The sequence below is a fragment of the Cannabis sativa genome, chromosome 5 (genome assembly GCF_029168945.1).
Source record: "Cannabis sativa cultivar Pink pepper isolate KNU-18-1 chromosome 5, ASM2916894v1, whole genome shotgun sequence".
NCBI classification, from domain to species: Eukaryota; Viridiplantae; Streptophyta; class Magnoliopsida; order Rosales; family Cannabaceae; genus Cannabis; species Cannabis sativa.
Genome location: NC_083605.1, coordinates 8,894,912 through 8,919,493, shown reverse-complemented (window position 1 = coordinate 8,919,493; position 24,582 = coordinate 8,894,912). Strand labels below are relative to the sequence as shown.

At 33.3% G+C, this 24,582-nt stretch overlaps 2 protein-coding genes across 2 annotated transcripts; both read right to left on the bottom strand.

Annotated features, from left to right (window-relative positions):
- Positions 1–10,085: 10,085 nt before the first annotated feature.
- LOC115716888 (deSI-like protein At4g17486) lies at positions 10,086–12,979 on the bottom strand. Its single transcript, XM_030645803.2, has 4 exons — positions 12,573–12,979; positions 11,668–11,929; positions 10,930–10,997; positions 10,086–10,595 (listed from the first exon to the last, which is right to left on the bottom strand). The coding sequence occupies exons 1-4, from the start codon at positions 12,705–12,707 to the stop codon at positions 10,311–10,313; spliced, it is 750 nt and encodes a 249-aa protein (XP_030501663.1). The 5' UTR covers positions 12,708–12,979; the 3' UTR covers positions 10,086–10,310.
- Positions 12,980–20,704: 7,725 nt separating this feature from the next.
- On the bottom strand, positions 20,705–23,781 carry LOC115716889 (probable receptor-like protein kinase At5g24010). Its single transcript, XM_030645804.2, has one exon. It carries the CDS (start codon positions 23,544–23,546, stop codon positions 21,042–21,044), a length of 2,505 nt encoding a protein of 834 aa, XP_030501664.2. The 5' UTR covers positions 23,547–23,781; the 3' UTR covers positions 20,705–21,041.
- Positions 23,782–24,582: the final 801 nt, after the last annotated feature.

Below are 24,582 nucleotides of genomic sequence, written 5' to 3'. Positions count from 1 at the left end.
TGTACACATGGAAACAAAAGAGGATAACAGCTTCAAGTACTTGTTGTGGCACTAGATGCTTCAATAAAAGGATAGAAGAAGTGCAAACCCATAATAGTTGTTGATGGAACTTTCCTTGAATCAACATATGGAGGGACATTGCTCTCTGCTTGTACACAAGATGCAAATGGACATATTTTTCCCCTAGCTTTTTCTGTTGTGGATTCATAAAACAACAACTCATGGCAATGGTTTTTTACAAAATTAAGGGAAACATATGGGATCAGAGAAGAGCAGTGCTTAATCTCAAACAGACATAAGAGCATAATTAAGGCAACTGGTCATGTATTTCTAGAAATAACGCATGGCTATTGTGTATACCACCTGTTAAGTAGCCTGAAAGCAACCTTCAAGAAGAATGCAAGTAAGCTCGATAAAACCATTCCTTGCAGCAACAAAAACATACACATTGAGGAAATTTGAATACCATATGAGCGAGCTTTACAGCTTGGACATTCGTGTTAGACTATATTTACAATAAGTTGGATACCATAAATGGTCAAGATGCCATAGCAAACACAACATGTATTCAACTATGACTTCTAACATTGTTGAATCTCTAAACGCAGCAAACTTAGCAGCTAGAGAACTGCCAATCACAACACTAATGGAGTCATTGAGAGCTTTGATACAAAAATGGACATACATAAATAGGAAATAAGCACAAAAAACCACAACAATTTTGACACCTACAGCAGAGAAAAAGCTAGTCAACAACTTTGTAGACTCATTGACAGAAAATGTATAATCACTTAAAACTATAAGTTGCCTTATAGTTTCTTTTCAGTTTTCTATATAGTTAGAACATTGATTATCTTGACCTAATATGCAGGTAAAGCCAATAAATGAGAGCATGGTTGAAGTGGTAGAACTAACAAGATCATGTTGGGCTTTGTGCCCTGAATAACTCTATTTTAATGTAATCTTGATCATTAAATTATCAATAAAGAAACAGAAGTATTTTCATCACTTATTTAGTATGTCATTTGGTTCATGTGATAATTTATATGTTTATTTGATTTATAAATTTATCCAAATCCTTATCACATTGATATTCTTGTTTATTGTGTCGTCAGTACAGTGGAAAGTAATCAAGATTATGTGATTAAATATATTCCTAGATTTATCAGTACACAGGGTTTAACCGATATGATAATCTACAACATAGTTTACTTGCACCTTGGATAAGTGTTATGTCCTTTTCAGAGTATTGGTTTAAGTAAAGCTTTGGTTGGATGCATGGAGTATGCATTGGAAGGGACCGATATTGAACTTAGATTATATATGATAAATTTACCGTAATATCTATTTAATTCAATATCACCTAGTTGATCCTAGATTAAACGATCTCAAATCTGAGATGGTTAGGTTCGATCTCGAGATTGTTATTTATGTTCTTTGATTTGTTAGTTAAGCCTATCTTTTGGTCCGGGTGATACGTACATTTTGGGAACACGGTAGTACAATTGAGTGCGAGCGCTAATCATAGATATGGAATCCATCGCTTCTATCTGGATTCTAGCACGGGTATTTGCCATTACCCAGGCCGATGCAGAGGCCAGTCCATCAGTTATGACATGTCAACTTCTCATTAACAACTTCCTTTACTTTATATTATTTGATTCTGGAGCTACACACTCATATGTGGAACCGAGAGTAATTGATAAATTGGGTACACCTTGTGATAATTATGAGATGGGGTTTGGAACCCTATTGCCATGTGGAGAGTTAGTTACCTCCAAGAGATGAGTTACGTCTATACCAATTAGGGTGCATGGTAGGGAGTTAAGTGTTGATCTGGTCGAGTTAGTTATAGCAAATTTTGACATCATTTTCGGAATGGACTTTTCTGTCTAAATATGTGGCCAGCATTGATTGTAAGAGAAGCTAATGCCTCATTTTTTTGATCCATTGCTAGTCCTAGCTCAAATTGGCTCAATTGTGTATTGTATCCAACTGCCTTTAGAGATGTTTATATCACCCAGTGTTTCATGTTTCACTCTTTTGAACAACATTTGGGCCATGTTAGCAAGCGACTATCCTTACCCTAGTATTGATAATGGAGTAGTAGGGGTGTTCATCCAATCCAATCCGTGCTATTTTTCTCGTAGTGCATCTGATTCGCACTAAGTGCAGATTTTATATTTTGGATCCATTCCAATCAACACAATAGCTCAAATCCAATTCAATCCACAAAAGTGCAGATTATATTGGTTACTTTAAAATATTTTTTTTTTGATAAATCAATGAGTTGTATTGCACAAACTAAATTTACAAGCTAAGAGCACCCAAAGCAGGGCCTCAATCTATACAATTCTCTGTTATTTTTTTTTCTTCACATTTGCTTACAAAAGATTTCTATGTTATCTATCGAGCAAAAAACCACTCTCTATCTACACTTGAGAGTTTCTTTGGGAGGAAATTGTGTACCCGAGTCCTTAGACTCCATTTAACGTCTTCAATCATTCGGTTGGTGTCGACTTGCGCACCCTGCCATAGAACGACATTCCTCAATTTCCAAGCAATGTACACCATGGCTGCAACCGCAGCACTATATACAGCCTTCTTGAATTTTGAGATTTTGGCCCTCCCAATCCACTTAACTAGCTGCTGAACATTGAATGTGACAGCTTTCCAATCTAGACAAGACTTGATCTCTACCAAGAATTGGTTGGTTATCCTGCATTCAAAGAACAGATGCTGTATATTCTCATTGCATTCATCACATAAATTGCATTTCTCTTGTACCTTAATACCCATTTTGAACAACCGGTCTTTGGTCTTCAGCTTGTTCAGCATCACAAGCCAAAGAATCATGCAGTGCTTGGGTGTATTCAATCTTGACCATACTTCTTTGCTCCAATGGGTTTTCAGTTTTGGGGTGCTGAATAGTTTGTAGCCTGCCTAGCATATTTGTTCCTGTGATAATCAGCACTAACATTCAAAGATAGGATCTGGTTTTTGAGAGCAACAAGCCTCTTCCAATACCAACTCGAGTGGATAGAGGCATTGTAACTCCACCAGTTTTGCCCTTTTTGATGTATACACTATTTACCCACCTTAGCCATAAGCTCTCTTGGTTGTTCGAGATTGCCCAAATATATTTGGACATGGCAGCCTTGTTCCAAGCTTCAAGCTTTGTGATACCTAAACCCCCAGTAGCTTTAGGTTGACATACATTGTCCCAAGCCACAGCACCTGCTCCATAAAACATCGCTTGACCTTTCCATAAGAAAACTCTACATATAGCCTCAATGGAATTCATGATTCTTTTGGGCATGATTATGATTTGACTCCAGTATGCATGTATGGTAATCAAAATTGAATTGATAAGAGTTGTTCTCCCAGCAAATGAGAGGTTCCTTGAACTCCAGGTTCTGATTCTTGATGTCATTTTCTCAACCAGAATCTCACTTTCTTTCCTGGATATCTTCTTAGCACAAATTGGAATTCCCAAATATGTGAAAGGAAGCTCATGTCTCTGAAAACCTGAAAGTTGTAAAATCCTGTCCACACACTCATGCTGCATATTACAACAGTATATAGTAGTTTTAGTGGCATTAGGTTGCAAACCTGATGTTACTGAAAAGAGCTTTTAGGCTTGTAACATGTAGAGCACACTCTTGAAGTCACCATGACTGAATAATAGAACATCATCTGCAAAAGCCAAATGATTTAACTTGAGGCTCGAACATCTGTCATGAAAGTGGAAATCTTCCTTCTCTCCAATCTTCCCCATTAATAAAGAAAAGTATTCCATACCCAGTACAAACAACAGGGAAGACATGGGGTCTCCTTGTCTAAGTCCTCTCCTAGATTCAAAGAAACCATGTAAGGTCCCATTGAACATAAGAGAGAACTTTGGAGTGGATACACAATTCATTAAGAGTTGGATAAATGTGTTGGGGAAGTTAAGCCCAATTAGAACCTCCTCCAGGAATTCCCACTCAACTGTGTCATAGGCTTTTTGGAGGTCAAGTTTGATCATACAACTTGGCTTATTGGCTTTCCTGTAGTAGTGTCTCACCAAATCTTGGCAAATCATGATATTATGTCCTATGAATCTTCCTTTAATAAATCCCCCTTGTGACTGGGAAATTATTTCAGGAAGAATGTTACTGATTCTAGAGCTCAAAAGTTTTGTTGCAATCTTATAAATAACATTGCAACAAGCAATTGGCCTAAAATCTTTAATAGAGTTAGGACATTTGCATTTAGGAACCAGAGTAATGATCGTAGAGTTAATCTCTTTAAGAATTTTACCTGATTCTAAAAATGCTATCACTGCACCACTGATTTCCTCTCCAATGAGTTCCCAATTATCTTGGAAGAAGCTACTTGAGAACCCATCCGGTTCGGGAGATTTATTTCCAGGTATGCTGAAGGCTGCCTTCTTCACTTCCTCACTAGTAAATCTTTGAGTAAGGTCAATTATCTGCTCCTTTGTTAGTACTGGTCCCTTGGCTATTATTCTAGGATCTACTTTCCTTCTCTGCTCCATTTTTGACCCAAGCAACCCTTTGTAGTAATCCAAGAATGCCTCCGTGATTAGCTCTGGTTCATGGACTATGCTACCATCCAATCTTTCAATGGAGAGGATACGGTTTTGTCTCTGCCTTTGCTTAATGCAAGCATGGAAGAGGTCTGTGTTACAATCACCATGCTGAATCCAATCAGCTTTAGATTTCTGCTGCAAGAAGGAAGTATAATCACCCTGTATTCCGATCAGTTTTTCCCGAGCTTCCTTCTCCTGTATATGCAAAGCACTATCCATGGGATGCATCTGAATATGATTTCGTAGCAATTCCAACTCTGCCTTAGCTCTTATAGCCGGGGCTTGTATATCTGAGAAACCCTCCTTGTTGATCTCTTTAAGCCTCATTTTAAATTGTTTCATCTTATACACTGCTTGGAACATTTTTGATCCTTCTCCTGGCTGTCCCCACACTTCCCTTAGTTCAGATTCATACTTCGGATGTGATTTCCACATCTTGAAATATTTAAAAGGCTTCTTCCCACTAACCACATTAGGATAAAGAGTCAAAATTCCTAGTGTGTGGTCGAATAAACCTTCATTGAGGAATACCGCTTCAGCAAGATCATACTTATTGATCCATGATTGGTTGGCCATAATTCTATCAATCTTTGAAAATAGTCTATCTTCCCCATGTTACTTGTTTGACCAAGTAAAGAAATTCCCACTTGCTTTGACATCTTCCATTTGACAAGTATTGACACATTGCAAGAACTCTGTGTCTGGATGAGTTTTAACCCGATGCCCTATTCCCTCCTCTTTGGCAAGAATATCATTAAAATCCTCCATTAACAACCAAGTCTTGTTACTTTAAAATATTAAATTATTTAATATTTATTAAAAAAAATATTTTTTCTTCACATAACTAATAACAAAATAGAAGAAATTCTTGTTGTTTTATGTCTCCGAAAATAAATTAAAATAATAAAATAATAAATTCAAAGAAAAAAAAAATACATGTAGAAAAAAATGTTAAATTTTATTTTAAATTGTATGTAGATAAAATATAAATTATATATAAAAATAGAATATACATTTAATTTATTAAGTTTTGAAATATATTTGTATTTTATATATTAGATTTTTAAATTACTATTTTTTTGCTATTAAAATATTAATTATATATTATTTTTTAAAAAAAATTATATAAATATGGGTGGATTAAATTGGATTAGTTATTTGACATATAAATCAACATCCAATTTATACAAGTGCGAATTTTGTATTTTACAATGTGTGGACTTTTGTATTTTTCAATCCAATCCAATCCACGTAAGTGCAGACATTCATACTTTGCAAATTAGATTTGATTGACTATTTTATAAACACCCCTAGAGTTGAGTTGGATTAGACTCTCGAACCAAAACAAGAGTTGGATATGTGCCCTAGAATTCATAAGGTAGTCCCGCAACTCTCATTAATTCGTCTCACTAGCCTAAAAGATTTCAACAACATTCTAGAGCAATTTCCTCATTTTCACCTTGAGGTGCATCTTTAGGCGAAGGGTATTGACAGACCTCCCAATACATGTCCTATACACGTAGGACTAACAAGAGCAACAGTGAGCCAGCAACAGAGAATTTATAACTCATACTAGTATGAGTTTGTTATGGGAGTTTACTGTACTACTGAGGTGTACGGTACACCTCTTAGGAAAGCAGAAAGAATATAGTAGAGTTTTATTGAGTTAGTATGAAGAAATATATCTATTTTATATAAAGTGTGCCTATATAACAGAATTCTTAGTTTATGAGAAATTTATGGGTGACTTTTTTTTAAAAAAAAATTCTAAATAACTTTTTTAAGCTTAACATCCGTTCATTTTTTAACCGTTCATTTTTTAACCCATTTCTTAATAATCTTATAATAATAATAATTAATAATTGTGATTCACCTATCCGAGTTGTGGGAAGAAAAATCCCCATAACGGGGGCTGAGGCTTGCTATCTCGTTTAACATTGGAGTCGACAGTCCATTAATGGGATCCGAGGGTTGCGATCTCCATTGACGGCTTGATGCTTGCGATCGTGTCATGGAATTTTGTTTTAAAATTTGACTAATCAGTCGCCACCTTTCTCTTTTATTTTATTTTCCTATTCAGTCGTCATCTTTCTCTTATGCCTTTTTTTTTCCTTTTCTGTTTGATTGTATCTTTTATAGGTTTTTCGTATTTTGTTTGATTGGGAATAAGTTTATGTCAAAATGGTTTTGTCTGACATGTATGGTTGTATTCTTGATTCAGCAACTCCGCTTCCAGCAATATTGTAGTATTGATTCAGTATCTTTCTTCTTTAGTTAATTTATTGATCAAATTCTTGTCTCTTCCATACATATATGATTAATGTTGAGCAGAGTGTGTGAGTGAGGTAGATCAGAGTGTCTACTTTCAATCGATTTATTAATTTTAGCGTTTTATAATCAGTATTTGATTAATTTTAGGGAATAAACTTCCTGGCTAAAATCAAGTTTAAGTGTAGTAACTTTATTTCCTCTTGGATCTCCATTGTGTTTGAAATAATAATAGATCTCACAAAAAATAGACCCCTAAAATAATGATAATGGATTCATATTAATGTGTGAATGAGATAGTGGCTATGTATGTGAATAAACCCTTTGCTTCACTCACTTTGCTTTACTCTCATGACAATACTGCTGATCTTGGTCAGATGTATCACATTTTCACCGAGCTTAGTCTTCATCTGGGTGTTAATCTTATGGGATTAGTCTTTCTCTCTATAGTTTTTATTATATTCTTACTTTAATGTACATAACAAGAAAACAAAAATTACACACCATACAGAAAAAGTAACATCGCTTCAGCATACCAAGATTATATGGAAAATATTATCAATTTTTATGTGCTCAAGTATGATTACACTGGCTATGGGCAATCTACTAAAAATTTATGTTTGATGTTTGATGTGTGGGCACGTATAATAATGTTTATTTTCTTAAACAAAAATGGTATAAAAGTCAAAGAGAAAAGGCTAGGTAGTTTGACTTCAGATAAAGAGATCATTGAGCTCAACATTGTTTCTCTTGTAAAATTATTCCATGTTGTTCATTAAAGTTAAATTCTCTGTGGCTCTCTCTCTCATGATTGATCAAACTAAGTTTTTTTTTTGGTATTCTTGAAAGGTCAAAATTATTTATCTTATACATGTAATGATTTTTACTATGTGTAATATGGTTATATGTTGAGTTATAGGCCTGCTACTCCTATTCTATATAATTTTATTATCACCGGTTCAAGTTCCGTATCCAAAGTAAGTGTGGTAAAAATGTATTTGCACCAACTCATGAATTTAATTGAGGATAAAATTAAGAGAAGAGTGAATAAATGTGTAGCATTATCATATTTTAAATATATTTCAAGCTAATCTTTATTCTCCTCTTCTCTTTCTTTTATTGCAAATTTTGAATTTGACATTTCACTACTGATTTTCAAATAACTCCACACAGTAATTAAATTAGTTTTTGAACCATTTTAAATTATATGATTATTTATTGAATCTTTCTCAATTAAATTATAAAGCACCTAACATAAAACTAATTATACGTGTATTGCACGTAACTTTTTACCAGTATATATATATACTAGTAAAAAATTACGTGCGAGGCACGTATACTAATTTTATGTTAGGTATTTTTTACTTTATTTAAAAGATATAATTAACAATTAAAGAAAAAATCTTATTACTTATTAGGTGAGATTATTATTATGTATATCTAAATAATATAATTTATAATGTTGACAATTAAAAGTAAATACTGGATGTAATATATTATAGTGTTTAAGAAAACTTGATAATTTAAGTGTAATATGTTCTTAAGATAATCCAAAAATAAACTAAAAATTCATGTTCAAATACTAAAGAAAACACAACTTAAATGTGTGAAATAAAAAAGAAAATTAAAAATCAATCTCTAAATTATTGATAATTGAAGATAACATCTATCTAAAAATTGTAGATAAAAAATCTCTTTTTCACAAATTATAATGTGAAATGTTTTAGTTAAAATACTTTATATATATATATATATATATATATATATATATATGGAACACTTCTAAATGTGTAATACCCATTGATGGACACTAAAAAAAATTAATAAGTTAACAATCTAATAACCTTTTATGACAAGTTTCTAATAATTATTTTTTTATATAAAATTGGAAATAATAATTATAACCAAACTTTGAAAAAATTATAAATTATTTTTAAAAATTAATTGAAATTACTACTTTATAATTTTATGAAATTGTGAGTTAATTAATAATTTATTATTGTAAAACTAAGAATCATTTACATGTATATTAATGTGTTTTTTTAATAGGAGAATAAGAGTTTGATTGTGGAATCCAATTATCTTAATATTATTCATGCTCTTAAAAATAAAACGCTACAATACTTCTTAGTTCTTACTTAGGGTATCATTGTTAGAGAAATATTATTATCATCTAATGATTTTTTTGACATTACCATGCATCATTCTCATAGAATAACTAATGAGGTGTTGTTCATTATTTATATTATTAGGATTGGAAGATGATAATCTTGTCTAGGGGTCAAGTATAATTTTTTGTGCTGAAATTCTTGTGTTGGCAATTGCCATTATTCAATAATGTTTATGACACTTTTTTTTAAAAAATAAAAACAGATAAATGATTAGCATCAAATATCAGTTCAAATATTAATGAGATTTGTTTTATTTTTATTTTATTATTTTATTATATATAAATAATATTGGGTGATTCTACAATGCACCCCTTAAAAGGGGTGTACTGATACACCCTTATCTTGTTTCGGCCTCGAGAAAATTTTTTTTGTCTAATTTTTTTTCATATTCATGTACGTTATAACTATTTAAGATAACCTACAAAATTTTGAGAAATTCTGAATAATTTACAATATAGAAAACAATGTTCAAACAGTCTATTTTACACGCGTATAAAATAAAATAGTCACGTGTGCAATACACTGTTTGAACGTAGTTTTCAGCGTGTTAAACTTTTCCAAATTTCTTAAAATTTTGCAGGATGTCTTAAATAATTATAACGTACATGACTATGAGAAAAAATTTGACTAAAAAATTATTTCGGGTGTTAAAACAGATAAGGATATATCAATGTATCCATTTTAAGGGAGTGCATTGTAGAATTTCTCAATAATATTTTATTATTTTATTAAATATAAATAAAAAGTCATCTATGAATTTCTCATAAACTAAGAATTCAGTTATATAGACACACTTTATATAGAATAGATAGATATGATAATAAACCAAGCCTTCAAATTATTAGGTATCAGTATATCAATTTGTTTTTCCTAACCTGCTCTTTGGTTCAATTAGAATCACATTCCAATGTTTTAAAAATTAGTGCATCCATATCATTACTCACTACTCCTTGAAACAAAATTGCATAACTACACCATGTTAACCAAGAAAATAAAAGGCTAGAGCATCGAACACATAACTTAAATGACAACTAGTAAAAGGCAATATCAAATTATGCAAAACATTGACTGATTTAGAATGAAATTGGAACAGTTGGTAGTGTGTTCCATATCCTCGCTCGCACTATAAGAACATTTAAGCTTTGGGATCATCTATAAGCAGATTTCAGTTAAACAATAAAAGAAAATTTTACATTCATACACAAATGAATAGCAAACGTCAATAATTTTTGCATGGTCTCAGCTACATATAACAAGCATGTTTAATAAACTAACATTCAAATATCATGTCGAGATTGTGAATTTTGCCGCTGTTGTGACACTACATCTGAATGCGGGTGTTGGCGATGAAAATCCTCTTCTTGATTCTCAATCTCTGAACTAGTTGAAGGTTTGGCCCCAGTTGTAACCAAGTTCTTAAACCAAGTACCTTGAAATCTAGGGGAACCTCTGTTTGAATTTCCAGAGGATTCAGTAGGTGTTGCCACATTGTTGGTAACACCCAAGAGAAAACGATATGCCACTTTGCTTGCTGTCACAATCTCTGTTTTAGCTTGTCTAAACTGCAAACAGCAACAAAAAGAAGACACGATTCGCATGAAGCAAGTGCAATTGATTGGCATTGGATACAGATGAAATATAAACTAAAGGAAAACAAATTTATTAAATCCAAGTTTTGTAATATTGGTAGAAAAAGGGTGGGGACCATGTGATAATTGCAATATGGACAACACTGCAAAATGTTAACTAATTTAATAGGCACATGCATCTACTTAGCCTTTAGAAACGTTGACAAAATACTTATTACAAGGACTAGCAAAATCACAGCATGAGCATCACACATGAACAAACGCCTTAAAAGATTGTAAATTATCTCAATGAAGAAGAGACACGCACCCTTAATGCTGTGGTTCCTGCTACTTCCATGGCGGCATCACCAGCATGAGCGAAACGATTAACCCAACCTTTACGTAAGAAATCATTATAATAAGCACAATATAGTGATAATTAGAAAAACTGGATGTTGCAGCAAAAAGGCAAAGAGTGGTACTAAGCTCTTGGGCTATAGCTTGCTAACTAACCAAATAAAGTAGCAAAGTTGTTCTGCATCCAAAAAAGACAAGGTGGGGCGAGTTCATTAACTTCTTTATTTTATTTTATTGAGGTAGCTTTCCCAGAAACTAATAAAAAATATGAGTGAGACAAGCAGTAAATAAATACATTTGCATTTACAAAATCTCACCAAAATAAGCTCCTTATGTATAAATTTAACATCTAGTGCATATCCACACAAAAACAAATACCAGCAAGTAAAGCATTAAATGGAAATGCGTGAAATGAATGCATATAATCACAGTTCTACACACCTAGTCAGATGTTAACTTGTTTAGCCTATTAAACCCAGAAGTACCTCATTTATTTTATTTATTAAAAAAAAAAACCTTATTTCATTCCATTCATTCCTGCAGTCATATCAATTTTCAAGTATAAGAAATTAAGGATATACGTATAACTGCCAAAGCTGAGTTAATTCCTCCCATGCAACAAGAAGCTTTGAAATAGTCCGGTAATTATACTGAACCACGAAATGAACTTTAAAAAAAGTTAGAGAACAATTAATCTCAAATTAATTACCTGGAAGCTTTGGCACACCAAGCCTTTCACAGTACTCATCACAAAAGTGATTGCAATTTTTTGATAACAAATCATATGAATCTCCACGCCACTCTCTGCTAAGCTCCCTCAAGATCTGATTAACCTTGAAATTTGGAAAGTTTGTTTTCCCAAGAATAATGGCTTCACGGTAGGAATACATTGGATTCTTACCTGCAGGGCAACTAAAAACACCAGTTCCTTGCTCACAGAACCCAAATGACCATTCATCCTCACCAAAAACCTATCAAGGCATAAGGTATCCGATTAACTTCGTGTACGATTCTCTTTAACTCAAAAGTGAAAATGCATACTTCAAATCTTCCTTCATTAGCTTGCAAAATAACAGATCACATCACCTAAGTTCATATAGATTCAACAGTACATACAAGAACAAATAAAAAAAATGACAAACATGGAGAGAGATAACAAAAGTCATGACTTTCAAACCATGAGCCAGTAGAATATATTTCAACTTCAAGTAAAATGCAAAATTGTTTTGAATAAATTACATTGTACAGTGAACCCAACAAAATTTTAAGGGAAACAAATTTTAGACACAGCTAATTTACCCACAAATCCAAATTAAGACAAGTATAATAACTGGATCAAAACAAGAGAATTACTATTTTTGCTTGAAATCATAGCTTTATAAATTTCAACACTGTGCATAAGGCATCAAAATCATTAAAGTAGCCCCAACAAACAATCATCATCCACAGACAAACAACACCCATGAATAGGTTTCACCGAACTCAAAATTCCAACTACTAACCATAACAGAACCCTAGATCTCCCATCTAAAACCAAAGCCCTCAATAAAGACACCATCTTTTAACACCACACATTTAGTACATAGACAAATGTAAAATAAAAACAAAAGTAACCTGTACGGCGCTGTGGAAAATACCCCCAAGACCAATACCGTCCTTGAAGATCTTATTGATCTGAACAATGGTGTTGTTCGTTTTCTCGGATCCGCTATTTGTCACATCATATATATGCAATACCACATCCGTCATCTTCTTCCTCCAAAAACCCTAACTTTTTTTTTTGTCCACTCCCTTCCTTTTCTCTGTAATATACAAAAAAATCTAATTACGCTACTCTTTTCTCCAAACTGCTCAATTTCACTGGTGGAGCCCTCTCTTTCGCTCGTGTGAAATTGGGAATTTCTGAAAATGCTGTGCCCTAGAAATGTCTAATTCTTGATTTTAGGAACACTGTGAGATAGTTGAGAATCAAAATTCAGATAGCAAAGCAAAGCAACCCCCGTCACTTTTGTACGGACTTATTTTTATGATTATTTAATAGGAAAACGAGGGAGGGGTAATTGTGGAATTCACGGCGATTGACAGTTATTTTACCACTATCTGCCACTTCACTGTTATGTATCATTAATTATTATTTCCACCTGGATAAGTGGGCCCCACCTTCTAAATTTACTTATTTTTAACGGCGTAGACACCGACAGCTTTTTCGGTCTAGGCTTATAGAAAACTAAATAATCTTTGTTCAAAAAAAAAAAAACAATTGGGAAAACTAAAAATTAAATAAAATAAAGATTAATTAAGATTTTTGTACCTTAAAAAACAAATCATATTTTTGAATTTTCAAGGTCGTTATAAATACTCCTGAACTATTGAGATCGTTGGATTCAAGAACTTTTGTGAAATTTTATTTAATTTTACTATTTCAGTGATTGTTTATGTACTATACCATGTTCCTTAGACTTTGATATCTACGAAATCACCCTCGAACTTTGACATGTACTAAATCATGCCCTCTGAATTTTCATCCATGTTAGACTTTTTTACTAAAATTGGAAAAAAGTCATTAAATTCAACAATCTCAATAGTTCAGGGGGGCATTTTTAACGACCTTAAAAGTTCAGGGGCATGATTTGGTACATGTCAAAATTCAAGGGACAAAAATCCTAATTAGCCTAAAATAAATAAGGGATATTTGCAGTAAATATATCTTTTTTTTTAGGAAAATTATCCCATATACTGTTTTTTTAACCGTAATTTTTTTTCAAATTTACGGTTTGATTTCTAAAGTGGTTGCAGCTAATTGCAATAGGGGTTTCTATACGATTTTTTGTTGCAATTTAGGTTGCAGCGCTAGTTGCAATAGGAGTTTCTATGTAGAATTCCGTAAAAATACAAAAAAAAAACTATTTTTTAAGTATAAAAATAAAAAAGTTTATTTTTTTTATTAATTAGAATCACTCGTAAATTTACGATGTAGATATTTGTAAGTAGTATAAGAACCTCCTTGAATCTGGATAGCTCATCGTCTAACCGAAAGACATGCTTTGTCAAACTATAAACTGTTAAAATCAGTAAACAACATGAGATAAAATTGCCCTAAAAATTTAGACAATAAAGTTACGTCTTCAAACATCACACCCAAAGAGTTATAGCTTTAACTTGTATCACTGAATACTACACACCAACTCATTAACATATTAAGAATGGTCCCCAAACATTTACAAAACAAAGTAAAATAAAAAAAAAAAAATGAGTTAATCACTTAACAATAATATTAAAAATTAATAAAAGAAAATCTCAATAGCTCGAAAATAACAACTCTCAAACAAGTTAAATTTAAAATAAAATTTATTGGCAAAATCTCTATTACAGTTGACGCTACAACTTAACAATAAATAAAACTCTATTACCATACAATTTAATGGAGAAAAAAATAATTGATATGAATAAAGATGGTAAAACAATTCATATTATAGTGTCAAAACTTGAAACACTTATCTGTCGAAAAGTCATTTGTAGAAGGTATGAATACAAAATGAAACAATTCTCATATCCATTGTCCATATCACAAATCTACCTTAAATAAATAGGGGTAAGCCATAAAAATGACACGAAAACTATAAAAGACATGAAAACTATCAAAAAATAGTGCAAAACCAGCATAGTCATCGAACCTAAATTTTATTTTAAAAGATCTTTTTGTACCTATTTGTAATTTATATTTTATATTTTCAGTTTCATACACTTATGAACATCATTGTGTGATGTGTCATACATTCCTACCAACTAAGCTATTGATATTTATTGTTAACATTACACTTAATTTTACTTAAATAAAAGTCTAGTGAAGCTTTTCATTTTTTATTTTGGGTCCCCAAAAAATATGGGCCCTAAGCACGGGCCTAACCCGCCTATATTTAGGGTCGGTCTTGTTAACTCCGACTAACCTAACACGTGTTAATTGGTTAGTGGTCCACTTTCAATAAAAATTTTATTAAATAATTTCAATATTGAAAAACAAATTAAATAATAATAATATATTTCTATTATTCTTCTTATTAATATTTCAATTTTTATAGTTATTTTTTGTAAGATTATTTAATGATAATTTAAAAATAAAAAATAGTTAGATCACTAATATATTGACATGTGACATATACTTAATCAAATCAACATTTAATAAATTGGTAGTAAAGGCTACAACAAAAATATAACATATAGTATTTAATCCATCAAAGAAAAAAATATTCTGTACATAAGTGTATAAAACTAAAAACATAAGGTATTTATGTTGAGATTATTTTACCAAAATCTAGATTTACTAACAAGTATGTTGAATTAACATCCTAAATATGAATATCTCTAATACGATAAAATTAAACGCATAAGAGTTTAGAAAACCTTACATTGATTGCAGCGAAATAATATAACTCATTCCACTTAGATCTCTAACCCGTGTTCTGTCGCAGAGTAATAACAAGATCTGAACCTAGGTCTCCTTCTCTCCTTCGGGTTAGTTTCTACCGTCTTCTGCACTATGATTGAGTACTTGACTTGCTATGTGTGGGCATAACACACTATCACTATGGGACGATTATGAAGAACAATGAAGGAGGCTCGAAATCACTATAAAAAGGTCTCTTGCATCTACTAGTTGTCTGACAGATTTAGAAACTAGATTTAACAGATTTAGAGCATCATGTTCCATTTATAGTGTTTCAACTAGGGCTTAGAATTGAATTATATGGATTAAAAAAGAATTAAATAATGGGCAAAAATTACATATACTGGCCGGCCACTAAACGGCCTTTTACTAGTTACAATTTTGTTACTTTATTTTAACCACTTATTCTTCTTTCAATAATACCATACTTTTCAATTTCAAACTTATAAATGTCAAAACTATTTATTTAATAATTATAATTAATTATCAAATAAAATTACCATTTATATTATTTATTAATTGGACCATACAAAGTCTCTTAATTAACAAATAGACCACAAAACCTCTTTTCTTCACAATTAAGACATTACTTAGTGAAAATTTATAAATAAGATATAGTCTAATTTTAGAATTGTAATTGATTAATTAAAACCAATTAAGCGAGTCTGCAAGCAGTATTATCTCAACTAGTGAGGAGACCATGAGTCTATATAACCGAGCTTCCAATAAGTAGATCTAGAATTTATAAATTCTCTAACTTATTAATTTCTCCTTGCGTTACTATAGATTCAGAATTGCATTCTCAATTATATAGAACGCTCTATATGTACCAAGATATATGTACGTTATGATTATCTATTGTTACAATCTAAATAGTCAAAGATCCTCTATAGATGATCTACATCGAATATGGACAAATTTACCGTTCTACCCTTCAATGTATTTTATTCTTAAAATACTTAGCTACTTATAAATGATATTTCAGTAAACTAATATAATTACTGAAATGAGGCCTCAATCATTTATCTCTATCAAGCCAAGCTCAATAAAAATTATCATTTCACTTCTAAATACTTATAGAAGCTATAGATTCTATACCTATGATTAGCGCTCCCATTCAATTGAACTACCATGTTCTTAATCTGTATTTCACGAGAAGATCTAATTGGTCGACTTTAACGAACAAATTGAAGAACATAAATAATACAATTAAGATTGAACCTAACCATATCAAGATTAAGATCTATAGACCTAAGATCAACTAGTGATATTGACTTAGAAAGATATAACGGTAAGTTTATGATATCTTATCTAAGATCAATATCGGTCCAATCCAATGTATACTCCATAAATCCGATACTGGTATATTTTGTAAATATCCTGAAAAGGACATAACACTTATCCAAGGTTACTAAGTATACCTTATCGCCGATTATCATGTCAGTCTAAATCCATTGTATTGACAAATCATGAGACTTAAACTTTTGAACATATAATCATGATTATATTTCACTTTACTGACAACACTATAATCATGAACAAATATATGTTCTGGACTTAATAGAATTTATACATTAAGCATATAATCATGAAATAAATCATGTGAACCATGCAACATAAAATGACTTATGATCTTTTATTAATTAGTAAATCTGATTATATTGAAATGAGTTTTATTTAGGGCAGAAAACCCAACAAACTCCCACTTGCACTAATATAAAACTAAAAGTGCATTTCATATAATCTCAACACATTCATATCTAGATCAAGTGTAGTATGTAGTATTCTCTTTGTAATAAGATCTGACAAGTTGTATTCAATACAAACTTTCTCTACCATTACATCTCCTTAATCACAGAATCCTTGATATTGTGAATTTCCTCTCTATATGTCTACTCCTCTAGAGATACTGGATTCTTTACTTTTTGGCAACTACTTTTGTGTTAGTCAAGAAGTATCACTAGCAGTTAATTCATTATTGGTACAATGCCAAAAAAACTGTATAGAACTTTCCATATACTGAATAAGTATCCTTTCTGCAACTTCAGCATTCAGTCTCACTGGTAGAGTTAGAGACTTCAGATAGGTTTTTACACTTCTCCAAAATCACTGCTCCACCCCTAGAGTAATCACCATCTCATCAGTAGTCTTTCTAGCATCAAAGCAAGTCAACAAACCTGATTTGGTGTTGCCTAAGAGTATTAAAACACCACCCTTATCAACTAACATATAGTTCCTCTTTCGATCTTAAGATTTACTTTATTGTCTTCTAATGTCCATTTCCTGGATTAATCTGACACCTACTCATTACTCCCACTCAATAGCAAGTGTTTGGTCTAATGCATACCAAAGCATATATGAGAACTCTCATTGTTGATCCTAAGGAATTCCTTTCATGACTTTTATCTTTTCTGGAATAGTTAAATTTTTTCCTTCGATAAATAAAATCTATGTCTAGGAAGTCTTTTGGCTCCTAGACATATACTTTATTTATCTAAGGAATGGAAAAGCAAGTAAGTGAATAGCTAAAGTTGTCTAGTCTGAGTTCGGGTCCCGGGTCAGGGTTTGGGTCGAGGTCCAAGTCCAAGTCTGGCACCCGGTCTGGGTCCCGGGTCCCGGTCTGAGTCCGGGTCAAGGTCCGGGTCCCAAGTCAAGGTCTGAGTCCCGGTCTCAGTCCTAGGTCCCGGGTCCGAGTCCGGGTCTTGAGTCAGGGTCTGGGTCTGGGTCCCGGTCCTAGGTCCCGAGTCAGGGTTCCGAGTCTGGGTCCGAGTCCAGGTCTCAAGGGATCCAAGTCTTGAATTAAGTTTTTTTTTTTAAAAAAATAAATTTAAATCGGGTCAGGTCAGATCCGATCCAGAAAAAAATTAGGCGGGACGGAGCGGATCTAATCCAAGATCCAATAAGTATCCGAATGTTTCGAATCAAAGGTGATCCATCGAATCGGAGCTGCAACCCGCTCCAACTAAATGGATCTTTTTGACATGCTTAGCTGCTTTTTATTTGATTTGGAAAAATAAAAATAGCTGTATTTTTTATGATGTTTGTAACTCTGCTATAGTGCTTAGTAGGGAGATTAAAAATGTGATGTGATAAAGGCTGTTGAGGATCACAAGGCTTATTTATTTATTTTAAAAAAAGAAGAGATAATTATGTATTAAGTATAGTCAATAGCTGGTAGAGTTGTTTTTGTGGTATGTTGTTATTGCAGCTTGCCTTGCTTGTTATTTGTTCTGTGTTTTTTTTTTTTGGAATAAAATTTCCTCATGTTCAAAAAAAAGTTGTAGTATTTAAAGAACTATTGAGAAGATTTTATTTTTAAAATAAAACCTAAAATACCAGTGAGTACACATGTGGCGGTGGGTAAACTTTTGAACTTTTTGCAAATGGGAAAGTGCATTGCTTCTAACTATTAAATAAAGAAAATTTCAAGATACCATAATGATCAAAGCTAGTGACACAATTTGTTCAAAAACAAAAAGATAGTGATACATTGAGGACAAAAAATAATATTATATGATAAGCCCCCACAACATGGTGGGTGTATGTGTTAGTGGAGAGAATGTCCAAATACCACCTCTCCTAAATTCCTAAGTTGAATATATATTGATTATTTTTTTTAGCTAACACTTATGTAAATTCTGATATTCATAACTAGATAATTATATTATTTCCCCACTCTGCACATTTTTTTCCCAATTGGAATTTTGTTGCAAAAATTGAAGAATAATGGCATATTCCATTGGCCCAAAAATAGACCATTGTGTTTCCAGCCGTATAAGGGGACCCTCCCTCCACACACATCATATTTGCACTTTGTACATTGCAATAAATCAAAGCTGAAAATGAAATTACTTTCTAGTGAATCAACACCATAACATTAGCATATCTTGATATCTAGATTAGTCTAGGCCTAAGGGCTTTCATATTCATTTTTCTTTTATATATTATAGAATTTATGTAGTACTTGTACATATGTTGTGTTGTTCCTATGCTGCTGGTTACACTATTCAACTCAAAAACTAATGGAAAAAAGACAAGAGTTGTCTATTTTGTTCATTGATTCTAGACTATGTCCTATTCAATCATATTAACAAGTGTGTTTATTTATGGCTGTGATTTAGTATATTCTACTTTTATTGTTATTTACACTCACATGATGAAACTTCATTTTTCAAATCATGCAAGATTTCTATAATTGATTATTGTACCATGCTTCCTTAGATATTTCAAAAGGAATGAACTTTGTTCAAAAATCAATCCAATACTGTGCTGTAGTTAAGAAAACTACAACTAATGAACAGAAAACAACTACCAAAATTGAAACTAATTTTAAGGATATATGATGACTATGTCTATTTTCTTTTTTTTGCTAATTGTCTTTTCTATTTTATCATGGGAATACATATATACAGAGGTATTTGATTATTAAGTTGCTCAAATACTTGAGTACCATTTTCACTTATGCCTGTGAGTGCCTAGAGTCTAATGCACTGGTAAGAAAAACCATAATGAGCAATGACTCAATACAACCCACCTAACATAATATGCCTCTAGTCTTTTGAATTTTAATTGATGTCCACTAAGGTTGAATAAATGGATGAAAGAGCAAGTACAGTGATACATACAATACATGAGAGAGAGAGAGAGAGAGAGAGAGAGAGAGAGAGAGAGAGAGAGAGAGAGAGAGAGAGAGAGAGAGAGAGAGAGAGAGAGAGAGAGAGAGAGAGAGAGAGAGAGAGAGAGAGAGAGAGAGAGAGAGAGAGAGAGAGAGAGAGAGAGAGAGAGAGAGAGAGAGAGAGAGAGAGAGAGAGAGAGAGAGAGAGAGAGAGAGAGAGAGAGAGAGAGAGAGAGAGAGAGAGAGAGAGAGAGAGAGAGAGAGAGAGAGAGAGAGAGAGAGAGAGAGAGAGAGAGAGAGAGAGAGAGAGAGAGAGAGAGAGAGAGAGAGAGAGAGAGAGAGAGAGAGAGAGAGAGAGAGAGAGAGAGAGAGAGAGAGAGAGAGAGAGAGAGAGAGAGAGAGAGAGAGAGAGAGAGAGAGAGAGAGAGAGAGAGAGAGAGAGAGAGAGAGAGAGAGAGAGAGAGAGAGAGAGAGAGAGAGAGAGAGAGAGAGAGAGAGAGAGAGAGAGAGAGAGAGAGAGAGAGAGAGAGAGAGAGAGAGAGAGAGAGAGAGAGAGAGAGAGAGAGAGAGAGAGAGAGAGAGAGAGAGAGAGAGAGAGAGAGAGAGAGAGAGAGAGAGAGAGAGAGAGAGAGAGAGAGAGAGAGAGAGAGAGAGAGAGAGAGAGAGAGAGAGAGAGAGAGAGAGAGAGAGTCCAACCTTCAAGCAGTTTCATTAATTATATATCCAGTGGATAATAACAATAGAGAAAACCATACAACAGTTATAAGCCACTGAACTATTTAGGCTAGAAAATTAGAAGCCCATGTATTGTGTTCTATATGAATATTGTGATACTATATAGTATGTTTTTGCAATCAAAATTATATATGAAAGGGGAAAATAATGAAAAGAAGGAAGAATATTTAATGTTAATACTTAAGTACCTTTAAAATATGTTGCTTCTGATGTTGTAACTTGTGATAGATGGAGATTTAGAGTAGATTTACTGAGTAAAAATCGAATGCTGCAGCAGCATGTGGTGAAGTTATCTGCCGTCATTGGTCATTAATTGGGAAAAAACTTGGCTTGAATTAATTTCTAAACTACTACTGCCGTCAGCTTCTTCTTCTTCTTCTACTCTTCTTGCATTGCTAGGAGTTGTAGTAGTTGACAACTGCTGCGAATCGACATTGCCAACTTCTTCCTGTTGAGTCTGTGGTTCAGATTCCTGAAGCTGGAGTGCATATTCCAAGTTCCATAACACATCTCCCATTGTTGGCCTATCAACACCATATTCAGCCAAACATTTCTCTGCTGTTTCTCCATACTTTTTCAACGAGCTTGGTTTGATCTGTCCAACAAGATGGCGATCGATTATTTTCTCGAGCATGCCTTTCCTTTGCCATTGAAGTGCCCATTCAGCTAAGTTCACCTGTTCTCTAGGAAGCAATGGATCAACGGCTGGCCTAGCACAAAGAACTTCAAAGAGCACAACTCCAAATGAATAAACATCTGACTTATCTGTTAGTTGCTGCCTGCGAAAGTACTCAGGATCAAGATAGCCGAAACTACCTTTCACACCAGTGCTTACATGAGTTTCACAGAGACATGGACCAGATCTTGAAAGACCGAAATCTGCCACTTTGGCCACATAATTCTCATCAAGCAAAATGTTTGTTGATTTAATATCTCGGTGGATAATTCCTTGTGCTGAACCAGTATGAAGGTAGTGAAGACCTCTTGCTGAACCAATGCAGATCTCAAGCCGTTTCTTCCAAGACAATGGTGTGGACCTTGGACTATACAAATGATTTCTCAAGGTTCCCTTTTCCATATATTCATAAATTAATATCATTTCCGATTGTTCATCACAATACCCAACAAGTGAAACAAGATGAAGGTGGCGTATTTTTGACAAAATTGTTATCTCAGTCTGGAACTCAGGAAGGCCCTGCCTAGATCCTGGCTGACCTCTCTTTACAGCAACCTTTGTGTTGTCCCTCAAAACACCTTTGTACACAATACCAAATCCACCAGAACCTACAATCCTATTCTTGTCAAAGTTGTTTGTTGCTGATAGGATCTCAGTGAAAGGGATTCTCAAGCCAAGATATCCGTTTGGTCCTGGTGATGCAAGGGTGGTTCCTTCAGACAGTCTACTGAGTGAACTGCCTCCAAATATGCGTAAAGGCGTCCACCCAACACTCTCTGCAGGTCTTGGTCTTGGTTTTGGCCTCCTCTTCCTTCGTCTGAAAGAAAGAATGATTCCAAGTATAACCAAACACAGCAGAACAACTCCTCCAACAATTGAACCCACCAAAATCCAAACTGTTTTCTTACTTACCCCGCCATTTGACTGCAAAGGGACGGCATGAAGCATCTTCATTATCTCTGCCCCATTCAAAATGGCATTAGCCCTTGATGGAGAACTAAGATCAGAAGGGCCAATACTAACTTGCATAAATCCTGAATCATCAGAATCAACAACAAAATCCATATACACTGGAGAAGCAAGTAAGTGAATAGTTAAAGTTGAGAGATCAAGATCCCTGTAAGCAGAGTACCCATTGATGTACACACTGAAGTAGAGTGAGTTAAGACTAGGACTAACAATGTCACAGAAATGCAAACGAACCAAGTGTGGAACTCCACCTGAACCTACTGGAAATTTCCAAGTAACATTGAATCTAGAGCCAACATTTAAGTTAGTCCTATTCATTTGCTGGGCAGTCATATAGACATTATCTGGAGCAATCTCTCTACTTGCACCCCCTTTCTGATAATTTGGAGTGTGAGTGGTGACAGCAGGCTTGGCAGCAGATGCTAGAACAAGATAATCTTCATCAGGTAACCAAGTTCTCCACAAAGTATCATTAAAAGGGGTTAACATTGAACCTCCAACATTAATTCTCTGAATAGTTTCAAAAACCTGAGAAGAGAGATTCTTGTACTCTACATCTCCATCAGCTTTAACATACTTAACTCCATCATCAACAATAAAGTCATCAGGGGCAGAAAAAACTTCAATAGCATTCACATAAGCGAAACCCGACTTACCCAAGGGGGTGAATACAATTTCAAGTGCAGCTTTGTCTATTTTCATTATAAACTCCTTAATCAAAGTATCTCTAACATGGGAATTTTTCAAAACCGAAATCCCATTTACAGAAATTGTAAAATTTGCAGATGGTAATGGAAAACTAGGAGCAACAAAAGGTGAAAAGTGAAAACGTACTATGTGAGTCCCATTCTTCTTGATGTTGAAGTTATACCCAGAAGCAGTGGTGAAAACTCTAGCCGTGGTGTAAACAGGAGACAAGTTTGGAGATGGGTTCTGGTTCTTGAACGAGATAGACCGGTCTGTAGAGAGAAAATCCGAACCCAAATTGGATGAATCACCAATGAAGACCCGGTTAAAGAGCGTAACATTGGAAGGTGAACCACAGTTGAGAAGGTAATTGTCTAGTGGAGTGAAAGAGGCTGATACTGGAAGAAGAAGGAGAAAGGAAAGAGAAAGAAAGAGAAAGTGTAGCTTCATTCTTGTCTCCATTGAAGATCAAGGAGGAGCTCAACAAAAGAAAAGTTCAAAGCTTTTTAAGAAAACAAAAGAAAAGAAAAGAAGACCCTTTTGGGGTTTGACTATGGGAGACTCAATTGTAGTACACTACTAGTCTAGTAGTGGAGACAGAGACATAAGTATTTTTCTTAGAGTGTTCAGATAAGATTAACAATGATACAAAGTCGCATTTTTTCTACTATTTTGAAGGAATACGTTTTCCACACTTAGCCTGACTGGAACCCATTAAGACAAAGAATATATATTTATCATATATGGTTACTACTCACTGGCATTTTTATCAAATATGTACATAAAAGTCTTCCAGCATTAATATGTTTCCATCACAATCGCCAATCACGTACCAAGAAAATAAAAATCAATTGATATGGTAATTATGTAATTTCCTTATAAAGATATATGTGCTGTTTTTTTTTTCTTAAAGAAAATAAACCAGTCACTTTTATTAAAGATTTGTTATAAATATCAATAATTATGTGGATGTCCAAATCTTTTATTTATTATCATGAATTGTAATCAACATTCCTCTTTTCCTTAGTTTCCTTTTTTCTTAGTTTCTTAATATCTCATTTGTATAAATAGGGGTTCACCCCATTGGAATAAACAACTCAGAAATTCTCATTCGCATTCACTTTCTCTTTCTCTCTTCATCTTCTTCTTTCTTCTCATCTACTTTATATTATTTTATAACACGTTATCAGCACGAGTCTCTGCCCAAGCTTCAAGCATGAATCTCTGCCTAAGACCCAATGTAAGTATTTTGTTAAAGTTCTTGAATTGTTTCAAAGTCACGATACACTAAATATATATTTATATATATACTCATCTGACTGAAACAATTTCAAGAATCATTTGGTTTCCTTTTTCTTTTTATCTATATATCTATATATTATATATGTATGTATATGTTTTTATATATTTATTATTAATTTCATATATATATTATGTTCTTATCATTCATAATATTTACAATATATGTGTGCCTATGATATGATAGAGAAAATCTATA